The following is a 13,639-nucleotide window of genomic DNA, read 5'->3' as shown; positions in this document are numbered from 1 at the left end:
TAAACAAGGCCTTTGTTTGGGGGTGTTTAGTTGCGCTCCGTAAAATTTTTGAAAATACATCTTTCTACATTTGAAGTACTAAGCATAGACTAATCACAAAAATAATTACAGAATTCGTCTGTAAATCGCGAGATGAATCTAATAAGCTTAATTAATTCGGCATCAGAAGTTGTTTACTGTAGCATTACTGTAGCAATTTAGCGTCTGATTACGGCCTAATTAGGTTCATTAGATTCGTCTCGCCATTTACAGATAGCAATCGCAATGCGTTTTTTATTTCGTCTAGATTTAAGTCTCCACGCAGGTGCCGGAAATTTTTTTGGAATTTTGAATTTTGTACCTAAACACGGGCTTGGTTTCCGGTTTTACCCGGCTAGCGAAATTTGAGGCTGTTCGGCTGATCCAGTAAATAGTGTTGGGCTGGTAGAATAAATAGTATTATGTGAGAGGAGATAAATCGAAATTGGATCAGCCAAACAATCCTTTGTTTGGACACCTGCACAGCTAGCGCGCGCACCTACTTTTTACCTGTCTGCGCGCATGCTGACCGCCCATCCTGCACCGCCCCAGCCATGCTCGCCAGCCACGGCCGATTTTTGCGTTCCTCGGGAGCCAGGCTCGCAAGCGTTTTTTTTTTTTGCATCTGCAGAGCCAGGTTCAGTACCTCGGGCGTGTAACCAAACAGACGAGACTGCACCCCGCGGGCCTGGCTTAAGGCTGATGCGGGAAACCAATCAAGCCCTATAATTCCATATGAACACAGCAGGGTAAGATGGGCTAAATTGGTACTCCCTCCGTCTCAAAAAGAATATGAATCCCGTTTTTTGAGGAATCAAACTATTTTAATTTTGATCAAATTTATTTAAATAATTACTAACATTTGTGTCTCCGTATAGATGTATTATAGAAACATATTATATGATTGATCTAAAGATATTTGTGTTGTAACACAAATATTAATACTATTTTATATAAATTCGGTCAAATTTAAAATTGTTTGACTTGATTTACATTTTTTTGGGACAGAGGGAGTATTACTATTGGGCTTTAATGGGCCTGCTAATCTTTTTTTTTCTGCAATAAAAGCCTGCTGCTATATATAGGCCGGTACATCCCGTGCACGAGAAGTTGAGCACAACAAACTCTCGCGTGCTGTCCCTAAGCTTGCTGAGGTCAGCTCAAAAAAAAAAAAACTCAGTTCAATCCAGTCGCGCCGTCTCCCCAGAGTCACTGTCACAATCTACCCTCTGTGGCTCGCAGCTTGGATGCATGCTATGACTGGCTGTCGAACAAAGCTCAGCCGTCGCGAAGCGTCCGATTCCAGATTCCTCCCGAGCGGCCAGCCAAAGCCGTCGCTCTCGTCACGGCTGGCTACCAGCAGCCAGCGAGCAAAAATTAAATTACTGTAGCTATTGCTGACGGTACCGACAGCTGCAGCCAAAGTGAGCACAACCGAGCACGCTCAAAAATTCAAACCAAGTCCAGCGAGAAACAAAACAGCCCACAGAGAAGGGGCGAGTCATGAGAAGTTATCGGACGTCTGATTTGCAATGGGTGGCCGAGATGGGCCCAGACGACGACGAGGGCCCGTGCCCAGCCACAGGCCAAGCCCAGCCCGGGAGAAATATCAGGCGCCGGGGTGTGGTCCACGGCAGCCGCAGCACGCGGGCCACGCAGTGGGCCCCAGGCGGGGCTCCATCCCTTCCGGAAGATGGATAAAAGATGTACCTATAAAGCCCATGTTACATGGCCCATCAGAAACTCAGCGCAGCGCGATCCTCCACCCCACGGCATCAGGGTGGTGGTGCCCGCCTTGTTCGTTGAATCGTGCAAGCATCTGCAAATGTCACTAGGAAGGTGCTGGTGATGGCAGGAGTTTTTTTTCCTTCCTCAAGTTGCATCAACAATTAATATTTTTACTAAACCACAGTCATCATTTTAAAATACAAAATTCAACATTCCTTCAAAGTTAATGCAACATTTCTTGTAAACTAGTTAAACATTTTATATAAAATGTTGAAATTGTATATACAAAATGTTGAGCATGTATTCTCAAATGCTGCAATAGTATATTATGAATGTTGATTTTTTTAAAAAAATAAAAATAATTAAAATATATGCATATGTGATCTTATTTTGTTGAATTAATTCTAAATAGTATCCTAGTTCAAACGGAATCCAAAAAGCAATTACGGTTTAAGAGAAAAATAAAATTAAAATTTCTAATCTAAACAGAATCTTCGCCTCCACTCATACCCAACATCAACCCACGTGCGCAGTATTGCTGTCCGCTCCAATCACATCCGCTTGATTCAGTCTGCACGAATTTCAAACACTGAATACCAGGTATAAGATTCCTGGCCACAGCTCCCGCGTGTGCTCTGACGACGACTTTTCCCACCCCATCCCCGGCCTCCAGTTCGCGAATCTTCCTCGCGCACCACGCCCAGGCCCAGCCAAAATCCACCGCGATTTCCCCCGCCCCGGCCGGGCAAAATCCCCACGCCCCCGTCGCTCCACGCCGCCTCCACCCGGTAAACGCCCGCTTTTATCCTCGTCTCCTCCACCCCCACCACCCCACGTCCCCACCCCACCCCGGAGCGCCTCGCGCCCGCTGCCCCGTCGCCCCTCCCCCCCCCCCATCTCCTGCCGCCGCTGCCCGCGAGTAGACCAGGGATGGTGGGGGACCTGTCCCTCCTCGCCGTCGCCGCCGCCTCGCCCGTCGTCCTCCCGCCGGCCAAGGTACGCGCCCCTGGTCCCGAGCCTCCCCCCACCCCCGCGGATTTGGGCAATTGGCCACGGGCCGAGCACGATTCAGGTTCAGGCCCGGTGGTCTTATCGGTTCGCCACGGCGTGCGGTGTCTCACGTGCGGGTGTGCGGTGCAGGAGCTCCATGGCGTACTTCCGTTCCAGGGAAAGAGGCAGCAGGACGCCGCCGCGCAGCTCTGCGCGCCGCTGCAGCAGCAGCAGCACCACCACCTCGAGGGTCTGCCCGTGCAGGTGGTGGAGCCCGGCGCCCATCAGGTTCAGGCCCTGCCTGCCGCCTACCAGGCCTTCGCCATGCCCGACGCGGCCACGCTCCTCGACGTGCAAGGTTCGTTTGTGTGTACCGGTTCCTCTGGCGGCTGATGGTGTTTGTCTGCGGTGTCCTGTCGATGTGCTCTTGCGCTTTACTACTGTGCATGTAGGTTCTGCTACCACTATATTTGCACAGTTTAATGTTCTGTTACAGGCAAACACATACAGATATGCGAGCCTGGGTCTTTGAATAAAACACTGCACTTCTCTACGCCAAGCAACTGAAAACTTGAAACAAAAAGGTCATTGCTTGCTCATTCATACAAATATTACATGCATGAGCCTTAGCTAGATATTGACTTACTAATCGATGAATCTTCTTCACCTTGCATAAAGAAGGGTTCTTGTACACTTGTTATTCATGCTATGCCATGATTGACCTTTTTCCACTTGATTCTTTGTAACACGAGAACCAAGTAGCATGTTTAAAATGATCTTGCAGCCTCTTATGATGCTCATCATCTCACGTCTCGTCAATATCTTTGCAACAGATTCTCACCGTGATTCAGTTCGACTTAGCGTTGGGATAGCAGAGCAATGTGCAAGGCAAGAAAAAATCCTCAAATTTCTGATGTCAGGGTCTGATGTGAAAGAACTTGATGAATCCTTGCTAGCTGAATTCACCGGACAACAGACTCTACCAATCAACTTGGGAAATCAACCATATATACCGGATGATAAGTTAACTATCTGTGAGTTTGGGTTGGATTTGGATGATCCCCAACAGTATCTTCCGGAGAAACAACTTCTCATCCCTGATCCTCTTCTGGACTTTGTTCAGTCCCATGGCTCTGCTTTTACCATCGATCAAAATGGCCGGATCCTATTCGCTGGCCATGGAGATGAGATGAGAGATTTATTATCATTTCTTCTAGAGTTCAGCATGTCTCGTTCTAAACGAGAAACAAGTGGCTGCAAGACTGCATTTATAGTTCCATACTTTGGGAGGTATTATTGCGAAGCACTGAATGTTTATTTCTGAACTGCTATTTAAGAATTTGTCTAATGTTGTGAGCGTACATAGTGTCAGTAAGATTGCAAATGCAGAGTGTTCTTGGTGACTTTGCTTCTGATTTGTGGCAAGAATTTTCCCCCCCTTTTTTCTAGCAAGATTTTTTTTCCTTTTCTGTCAAATATATTTTGTGAGAACTATTAACTTGCTACAGTTTGCTCATTAATTATGTCAGGAATCAGGATAGCAAGATGCGGTATCCTAAATCTTCCTTTGTCATCTGCACATGGGTTAATAATTAATATGATGCATAATATATCCATTGTACTCTAATAAGCTCATGGATGAACTAGTATAGAACTGAATATTACTGCATCAATTAACTAGCAAGAAGCATGGACAGTAACAATACATAACTAGGCAGTTTGTTATATTTAAATTTTATGGTTCATTTCTGTACTATTACTGTACCCTCCTTTACTACTACGTTTTCAGTTGTGCCGTTTGCATACAACAACAACAACAACAACAACATAGCCTTTTTTCCCAAGCTCAGTTGTGCCGTTTGCATGACATGCATATTTTTGCATACGCAGGAAAAGGCGTTCTTGGGCTAACAGCCAAGTATCCAATCCAAATTTAGCAAGCACGATGGCCAATGTTTCAAAAAGGTACTGCATTCTTTTTGCTCCCACTTTCCAGATTTCTTTTTTCTTCTCTTCAGTTATAAGCGACTAGGTATTGCTGCTTCTAAATATTGGTAGTTCTGAGTTCTGACATCTTTCATGGTGTTTTCTTGTTTCACTTATTTTATTTTTTTTAAAAGCATAAATTCTGTGTACGTGTTTCTATATGCAGCTTGGCAGCACAGTATAGATCCTAGAGAGTAACTTCTGATTCTAATGATGTGACCTTATCATTTGCAGCATATAGTAGATACAGATAGTATCAGGCATGAATGCTGCATATTAAAAGAGGATATTAAAATTAAGCAAACTTTCTATGAAAATTGGCACTCACCAAAGCAGGGGCCTGTTGCTATTTGAACATTTTTTTAAGAGGTTATAGAGTTAACCAAGTGTTCTAAAGTTTATTCAGCTTTATCTACTACCATTTTACTAACTAGTGCTTTTCTGTTTCATGCATTAACTAGTATGGTGGTTATGCCAGTAGCATGTAAGATACATTGTTTTAGGGCTAGCCAATTGTATGGAAGACCTTAATTGGAATATCATCATTTAACCTTATAAATCTGTAATGTGCAAAATGAATTCTCAAATTTACATACAGGAACTTTTGAACATTTAGCTTTATGCTCTGGTACAATTAAATTTCTGTCTTTACCCTTTTAGACAATAGCAAGATATTAATATGCCTTTTTTGAAAAAAATGCAGCGGTGAGGTGAAGTCAAAATCTTCATCAAAGAAGAAACAGAGAGGGAAAAACATCAAAGAACGTGAACTGTATCAGAGAAACTATATACATGCTAGCGAAGCATTTCTATCCATCTTACTGGACAAGGACAAAAGCAGCTCAACAATTCTCTCATTGAAAAAGGCTGGTCCGGATATTACCGAACTTTTGACACAGTGTTCTATTGGCATAGCTGGAACTGGCTTGGCTGTTCTTCTGTCAGTTATGTGCAAGATGGCTACTGGCATGAGGACTCCTTTTGCTTCTGCTCGACTGTTAAGCACCAGTGTTGGATTTGGGCTCTTTTGGCTCTCCTGGGCAGTCAACAGTTTACGCGACACCATTGCCAGCATTTTCAGAAGCCCAAGTAACATGAATATCGAGGAGGATGTGGTAGCAGTGAGAATACAAAAATGCATGAACGATATTCTTTTCAGAGCCATGACTCTCTTGGCTATAACTGCATTGAAGTTCCAACTTGGTTCAGGAGTAGTGCTTCTGTAGGGCAATAGGGCTAAATTCCAACAGTCCATCCTTAAAAAAAAAGTTCCAACTGTCCAAGTCATGATTCTAGTTTCTCATTGATCGTGTAGAAAGTAAGTCAAGTTGTAAATTGTACAGAATTTTGCAGGGAGCTTGGTGCGTATGAAAGATAATTTTTTCTTGTCTCTGTGAGCAATGAATAATTAATGCCAGAGCTTATTCATATTTCTATCAAGCAGTTTCCTAACTGCTGCATTTCATTTTTCTATTAGCAGTTGTTTTGATGCCTTGTTTTGAAATTCAACAATGAATTCCGTTGTGCAGCATAATTCATAGCGAAAAAACAACTGCACTATTCCATTTCCTTCGACAGTATGGACTCTTGGAAACGAACACTGAGGAAGCATTTGAAATGTAAACGACATGTTTGATCCCTTACAATGGAGTTGGGATGATGAAAATACAATTTTCTTATCAATTCTATGACAATGAAGTAATTTTAAGAAGTTGCACACTTGATCTATCATATGATAGCATATAGGGGAGAAGATTTGAAGGAGCCGCACTGCTGGAAATGTTTATAGCAGACAACTTGGCGTTAGCAGCTGCTTTGGCAAAGCAGTTGAAAGTCTCTGCATTTCGAACAACTGTGGCAATATAAGTGACGGGACCCTCTGTTTGAAATTCATCACCAAATTTTCCTTTGTTTTCCCCTTGTCTTCTGTCTTGCCTTAACAGCATTGAGAGTACTCGAACGAGGTGCGGCACGCAGACTGGATTGTACATTACATCTGCCCCGAGACTGGGAAAAGAGAACGTCAGATGAAAGGAAGGCAGCACAAACAGCAGTGATTGTTCTGTTACCCAATTTACAAGATGATGTTTATATCAGAATAAACAGGCTACTGTAGTTCACACTGTATGCCTCCGTCTCGCAGGAGTTCACAATGTACGGCCTCCCTTTGGAAGGAGTGGATACCAGTAACTCCACAACACAAGATTTGTATGAGTTCAACAGGTACAAAAACCAGTGAAGGGACAACAAACACAAGCGTAAACAAGTTTATGGGATGTTCACCTAATAATAGGAAAATAAAGAGATAGAAACTGAGCTAAGATTAAACAACAACCAAAACATACCCAACTAAAATATGTTTCTACCTAATGCTGGAAAAGGAAGGCATGCCCTTTTAAGTTATTTAGTTCATTCCTTTCTATTGATGTTAAATACTATCAAACATTACAAACTTGTCTAGTATTGATCACAAATTTAGTTACCACTACAACAGTTGTTCGTTGAAATTAGATGATAACATTTTGCAGGTGTCCTAGGGGAAGGCTAAGGCGATATAAACATCTTAATGCAATAAAAACAGCCTAACTACAGCACCAAGTCCGCACCCAAAAGCCCCTGATAAATTCTGTTTGGCACTAATACTGAATTGTATAGTGTGAATCACTAATTATTTTCAGGTGTAAAACTGATACGAAATATTGTTAAAATTTCATATCATAACGAAATAGTTTAATGGAAGCATCCTACAGTAATCTGCTGGGGGAAAGCCCTGAGCGAGAGGTGACTGTGAATTTGGCTGAACTGAGCAGGCCGAATATTGATTTATCGGAACTGGATGCACCTTTTTCTGAAGAAGAAGTGTGGAGGACTATCAAAGCCTTACCTTCCGATAAAGCGCCAGGTCCCGACGGATTTACAGGAAAATTCTATAAAGAGTGCTGGCAGATAATTAAAGTGGAGATTATGGCAGCCGTCTCAGCAGTTTGGAGCAGAAAGTTCGCCCATTTTGAGGCAGTCAATTCAGCTTATATCACGTTACTGCCAAAGAAAGAGGACGCCTCTTGCATTAAGGATTATAGACCCATAAGTCTGGTACATTCCTTCGCCAAACTTGTCACCAAAATTCTCGCTAATAGATTAGCTAGTAAACTGGACAAGCTGGTTTCTTCCAATCAGAGTGCTTTCATAAAAGGGCGGTTCATCCTAGATAACTTTATGTTGGTGTAGCACACCACCAAGTTCCTACATCAGCAAAAACAAGCTCGAATTCTTATGAAACTGGACATCACCAAAGCTTTCGACTCCGTGTCGTGGCCTTTTCTCTTGGAAGTTATGAGAAATTTGGGTTTTGGACCCATCTGGTGTGATATGATCAGTGGACTGCTCGCCTCCTCTTCCACCCAAATTTTGCTGAATGGTTCACCAGGAGAAAGAATTGTACATCAGCGGGGTCTACGGCAAGGCGATCCTTTGTCCCCTATGCTCTTCATCCTGGTCATGGATGTTTTGAGCCACTTGATAACAAAAGCTTCGGATGAACAGCTACTACAGCCTCTTGCGAGAAGCCTTGCAACACCGGATCTCACTATATGCGGATGATGTGGTCATCTTTCTACGACCCTCTGCCAGCGATATTGAAATCACCTTGGATATTTTGCAGCTTTTTGGAGAGGCTTCTGGACTCAAAACCAATGTACAAAAAAGCAGTGTTTTGCCTATACAGTGCACCGAGGAGGATAAATTGGTGTTGCAAGAACACCTACCTTGTCAGATTTCAGAATTCCCTTGCAAGTATCTTGGGGTACCCCTCTCTCCCCTCAAGCTAACTAAGGCACAAATTCAGCCCATCATTGAAAAAATTGGAGACCGGCTGCCAGGTTGGAAAGCTGATCTGCTTACGAAAGCTGGAAGAAAAGTGTTGGTGCAATCTGTACTCACCTCCATGCTGATTTACTTAGTAATGGCACTGGACCTTCCCCAATGGGCCTTAAAGGCAATCGATAAAATTAGAAGAGGGTTCTTGTGGAGAGGAAGAAAGGATGCTAGGGGGGGACATTGCCTACTTGCATGGCCAAAAGTCACCAGACCTCCCAATCTGGGGGGACTTGGCATTTCAAATCTTCAGAACTTGAGTTGGGCATTGAGAATAAGATGGTTGTGGCTGCAAAAAACTGAGCCGGGGAAGCCATGGGCATTTTTCTCCATCCAAGCTCCACCGCAGGTCAAAGCATTCCTCTCTATAGCCATTGTAACAGAAGTTGGAAATGGCAAAAACACCTCTTTCTGGACTGATAGATGGCTGCTGGGCCAAAGCCTTGCGCAAGCATTGCCACACTTATTCAGTTCAGTTGCACCGAGAGCAAGAAAGAGAACAGTTCATGCAGCGCTCTCTGACAGAAGTTGGATTACTGATATAAAAGGGGCACTAACTCTACAGGTCTTGACTGAATACTTACAGCTATGGGATCTCCTTTCAAACTTTCAACTACAGCCGGATGTAGAGGACGTACACATTTGGCAATTTTCAGCTTCAGGCCAATACTCGACAAAATCAGCATATGAAGCACTTTTCATTGGGGCCACTGGGTTTAGACCTTGGGAAAGAATCTGGAGGAGTTGGGCCCCTGGAAAATGTAAATTTTTCATGTGGACAGTGGCTCATAATAGGTGCTGGACTGCAGACCGCCTTGCAAGAAGAGGTCTCCCTCACCCTGCAACTTGTCCTCTTTGTGATCAGGCTGAGGAAACAATTGACCACCTGATGATCTCTTGTGTTTTATCAAGACAATTCTGGTTCAACATTCTGCAACTCTTTGGCTTAGACGTCCTTGCTCCTCAGCCGAATGATTCATGTTTTGATGATTGGTGGGCTAACTCAAGTGACAAGGTAACAGGCCAAGTTAAAAAAGGGCTCAATTCCATCATTATTCTAGGAGCTTGGTCACTATGGATCCATCGCAACCACTGTGTTTTTGATGGCGGCACCCCCAACTTGGCTACCATCGTCTCAGCCTTCAAAGAAGAAGTGCGGCAGTGGGCCTTGGCAGGGGCTCGAGGAGTGTCCCATCTTCTCGCTCTTGCCCCTCCTGTTTCTTAGTTGGATGTGTTGCTGGTCAGGTTTTGGTCAAGCTGGTCAAGCTTTTAGCTTTTATCTTAGAGCGAGTTTTAGCTAGCTTTGTTAAGGGTGGCTACAGACCCTCCAATCTGTAGCTTGGTGTACTGGAGGCTCTTTTTTCCTCCTTTCTTCTTCTTAATATATTGAGGCGCAGCTCTCCTGCGTTTTCGAGAAAAAAAAATTTGATCACAACTTTTACAAAATGCCTCTTCAGATATATGATCTCAACAGCTATTATTTTTTTTACCATATTACCATTACTGAGTACCTTAAACAAGATTATTGTGTGTCAGGGGCTTTATATGAAAAACTGCAGATCTAATTTCAGATGAATATCCTAGCTCCCAGTTCCCATGATTATGATTGTGTTTGTAACCTGGTACAATGAAATATTACAAAAATATGTTTCTATACTCACACTATGTCTGGCTGGTAGCCCCATAAATCATTTTCAGACACATCTTCCCAAGAAAGATATTTGCACTCTACCTGCATGCCACAATGCATTGTCATTAAGCTAACAATGCATTTATTTAATGCTTAACAAGAGCCATCTAATTCAACTGTTTCACGTAAAATTATGTAAGAAAGAAAAGATCTGCACACATTACTCTGAATTATGCAAGGAAAGTAACTAACCTTATTCTTGCATTCTTTTAAGACTTCAGAATCCTCCTGTTCAATGCATAAGTTATTCAATTCCATATTTTCCTTCATGTTTGTGAGTGTAGATGTATCACCATCAGTAAGAATAACCTGCATATTACAATTCCACATGAAATATTTAATTTAAAACTAATAGTTGATTTCTATAAACTTGTGAACATAGTTGGACTGAATAATTCATGCTTTAATCTCATTTTAGCTCCACACAGACATTCAGAATTGAACAATTAAAATTACATATTCACCCCCACTTTACCAATTTAGGAAATAATGCATGATTCACTTTCTGACCCATAGATAATATGATATTTATTATTTTTAACAGAGAGTAGCATTATTACATACCTTAGAGGCACCGACATAGTTAAGACAAATACCCACCAAACCAACACCAGAACCTAGCTGCTTATCATGCAAATATTAGAGCAATAATGCCATTTAAGAAATCATGAGAATACTCAAATGCAGAGAATAACAGCAACAACACTACCTATCTATTTGTGCATAGAAAAATATTTAGATAACTTTGCACAAAAAAGAACAAGTGTCCTATTCATGAAGCTGGCCACTAATATCACATGGCTCGTACTACTATAAAGCATGAAAGGAATAAAAGATTAGTTTCATGAGGATGTATCTTGATTAACACATGTTTAAATAAAGGATTTATATTATGGTGGTGCAAACAGCATATAACGGAACCTATAACAACACTAATACTCCTATTAGCAGCCTGTTCTTCATCAAGTTGCTATAATCATAGCATGGTTTACCATAAGTAAGGACCCAATAAACTTGCATTAATCTTTGATAGAACTTAATTATTTGAAAGGGTATTGTATGCAAGAGCTGAACATTACCTCAAAGCAACACTTTGTGGAGAAAATTTCAGGGTATGAAAGAATAAACTCTGACAAGAATAGACTTGATGGCCAAAGAGAGCACCTGAAAATCCATGGTATCAATCAGTAACAATGAACGCAGCTTGATGCCTTGATAGAATATCTGGAGACGAAATCTGAAGTGTCTAATGACATCATACCCTGTATCACCTTCAAGCATACTAGAAGAACATGATAGTCGACCAACAACACTTATTAACCTTGAGGAAACATTATCATCTACATCTGTAAATAAGATTATTATTATATATCATTATAACTAATTTTATATATTTCTCAAAGAAAAGTAAAGAGTTGGAATTGGTAACTCACGTGTAGAGGAAAGAAAAGATATCTCTTTATAGATATGGTTTGTCTTATTTAACAATGAATCTTTCTGCACACAATATGAATTATCTGAGTATAGTGTCAATGGTTATCAATTATTGGAACATAATACAAAATAAAGTCTACATACTGCTTTGGACAACATACGCTGAGCAAACTCCTCATAAAGTCCATCAATCACAGTCTCCGATGATAATTCAACCTCAGATATGATCCTTTTAAAAATAGTTGTTGTATAAGTAAAGTTTTGGCGCCTGTCTACCTGGATCATTATACAACGGAAATGCCATGATCTGATGTGAAGATATTGATTAATGGGAAACTTTTATAACAACACTATGTTAGTTCTTCCTCAAATAAATTATGGATTTCTTCTCTTATACAAATTATATAAATTTTCCGTGTTGGTAGAGTAAATTTTACAAGACAAGAAGAAAATAATCATTTACATTAGTTCCAGTGCAAATCTCCAAAAGAAAATTTTGGACATGTGGTGTGATAGAGCCTCCCCCAGCTTTTCTGAAAATCAAATAAAACTTACATAAATATGTATCAACACAAAATTTTTGAAAAGAAAAAAGAAACACAAAACTATTTTCCTTTGAACTTGAAGCACATTCATGTGCAGTCATGCCAACGCCATATATATCCCCCCAAATTGTGGTTTGCATGGCATTTTCATGGCCAACAAATTAGTGGCTGCAAGTCACTCCTTTTTTTTTTCTTTGAAAGCAATGGTTGCAAGTCACTCATTGTTGTGGGATTTGAATCTATGCCAAGTTTTCTTCAAAAAAAAAAACTATGCCAAGACGGTGGAGTGCTTAGGGAGCGTGACACTTTTGCTGCTAGAGCTGGAACCATATGATGGCCAATTATAAAGTCAAACACGACTAGCATTGGAGGCCGATTACTAACCAAACTAGCCATCACCTATGACCTGCAGGTCAATTAGATACCCACTACCAGTAGCATATCTTAGCTGCAGATCCACCAAATCTGCGCTGAACAGGCGACGAACGAAAAAGCAGTGTCAGAGCACCAATACTAGCACTGCAGACATCCTTTGCAGGCTGAACCAAACGGCCGTACCAGTTGGCGGTCACTGTTCTCCAAACCACGAATCAATCGGGAGAGGACGCCGCAGAGCCGGGGGGGACCTCTGGGTACCGTTGCGATTTTGACTGGTAAGTGCTAACGGTGGCGCGTACCTGGCGAGCGCGAGGACGCAGGCGGGAGGCTCCCCGGCGAGGTACGCGAGCTTCAGGTAGAGCAGCTGCTCGGCAGCGTCCTGCGCCGCCGCTTCAGCCATCGGCGACTGGATGGGCTTCTGCTGCCTTCTCGAGATGGAAAAAACGCGCGCACAGGAGGAGAACGCGACGGCGGCGGCGGCGGCTTTGCGAAGGACGGGCCGACAGAGGCGTCAAGTTCCGACAGGGCAACGGAAGGCAACACGAAGACGTTGTACGGACCGGGCCGCCCTCGATTGGGCCGATTTGTAGCAGTACGCGCACAGTACCCCGCATGATTTTGCTACGCCTCCTCGTCGATAAATCTGGTCCGTGTATGTATGACATCGCATAAGCTATTGCAAGTCATTTTGTTGCACAGGTTAAAAGAAATAAATCTGAATTTCTTTTATTGTGATAAAATATTTTTTTACTTCTTCCGGCTGGAACAATTTTTGTTCTAAAACATAATAACAATGTTTTTCCTTCTTTCTGTAACAATTTTCCTTTCCAAATTCCAACTTGGAAAAAGCTTCTTCTAATTTTGCAAATGTAAATTACTCACCTATGCCGCTATAAAAATAATATACATAACATCCTAATTTTATATATAAATTATCCAATTATACTATTATTAAAAGTTAAAAGAACTCCTAAATCTTATAATAAATATTAAAGTG

General features: G+C 41.9%; 2 protein-coding genes across 6 annotated transcripts; one reads left to right on the top strand and one right to left on the bottom strand.

The window, feature by feature from the left end:
* The first annotated feature begins 2,522 nt into the window (after positions 1-2,522).
* Positions 2,523-6,158, top strand: LOC120697400. Its single transcript, XM_039980619.1, has 5 exons — positions 2,523-2,742; positions 2,887-3,094; positions 3,570-4,026; positions 4,627-4,701; positions 5,426-6,158. The coding sequence occupies exons 1-5, from the start codon at positions 2,677-2,679 to the stop codon at positions 5,946-5,948; spliced, it is 1,329 nt and encodes a 442-aa protein (XP_039836553.1). The 5' UTR covers positions 2,523-2,676; the 3' UTR covers positions 5,949-6,158.
* A 109-nt stretch (positions 6,159-6,267) lies between these two features.
* LOC120697401 (putative uncharacterized protein DDB_G0277003) lies at positions 6,268-13,254 on the bottom strand. 5 transcript variants are annotated; one of them, XM_039980622.1, is made up of 10 exons: positions 12,942-13,254; positions 12,183-12,252; positions 11,864-11,995; positions 11,719-11,782; positions 11,547-11,631; positions 11,365-11,449; positions 10,850-10,906; positions 10,478-10,594; positions 10,257-10,327; positions 6,268-6,729 (listed from the first exon to the last, which is right to left on the bottom strand). In XM_039980622.1, exons 1-10 carry the CDS (start codon positions 13,040-13,042, stop codon positions 6,408-6,410), a joined length of 1,104 nt encoding a protein of 367 aa, XP_039836556.1. In that variant the 5' UTR covers positions 13,043-13,254; the 3' UTR covers positions 6,268-6,407. The 5 variants fall into 5 exon arrangements, with proteins under 5 accessions (XP_039836556.1, XP_039836557.1, XP_039836555.1 ...); XM_039980623.1 differs by having other exon boundaries at positions 11,547-11,625; positions 12,942-13,195; XM_039980621.1 differs by lacking the exon at positions 12,942-13,254 and having other exon boundaries at positions 11,547-11,625; positions 12,183-12,919.
* Between the last annotated feature and the right edge of the window lie 385 nt (positions 13,255-13,639).

Source organism: Panicum virgatum, chromosome 3K (genome assembly GCF_016808335.1).
Source record: "Panicum virgatum strain AP13 chromosome 3K, P.virgatum_v5, whole genome shotgun sequence".
NCBI classification, from domain to species: Eukaryota; Viridiplantae; Streptophyta; class Magnoliopsida; order Poales; family Poaceae; genus Panicum; species Panicum virgatum.
Note: the sequence above shows the minus strand (reverse complement) of the source record. Positions and strands in the feature narration are given on the sequence as shown.

What these genes read in the sequence shown, in the direction of transcription:
- LOC120697401 (XM_039980620.1), bottom strand. Translation starts at nt 12,404, where the DNA reads ATGCAAACCACAATTTGGGGGGATATATATGGCGTTGGCATGACTGCA. An exon ending in ATGCTTGAAGGTGATACAGG is followed by an intron (nt 11,450 to 11,546) that starts GTATGATGTCAT and finishes ATGGATTTTCAG; the next exon opens with GTGCTCTCTTTGGCCATCAA. An exon ending in GGCTACCAGCCAGACATAGT is followed by an intron (nt 6,730 to 10,256) that starts GTGAGTATAGAA and finishes CTCTTTTCCCAG; the next exon opens with TCTCGGGGCAGATGTAATGT.
- LOC120697400 (XM_039980619.1), top strand. Translation starts at nt 2,677, where the DNA reads ATGGTGGGGGACCTGTCCCTCCTCGCCGTCGCCGCCGCCTCGCCCGTC. An exon ending in TCGTCCTCCCGCCGGCCAAG is followed by an intron (nt 2,743 to 2,886) that starts GTACGCGCCCCT and finishes TGTGCGGTGCAG; the next exon opens with GAGCTCCATGGCGTACTTCC. An exon ending in CACGCTCCTCGACGTGCAAG is followed by an intron (nt 3,095 to 3,569) that starts GTTCGTTTGTGT and finishes TCTTTGCAACAG; the next exon opens with ATTCTCACCGTGATTCAGTT.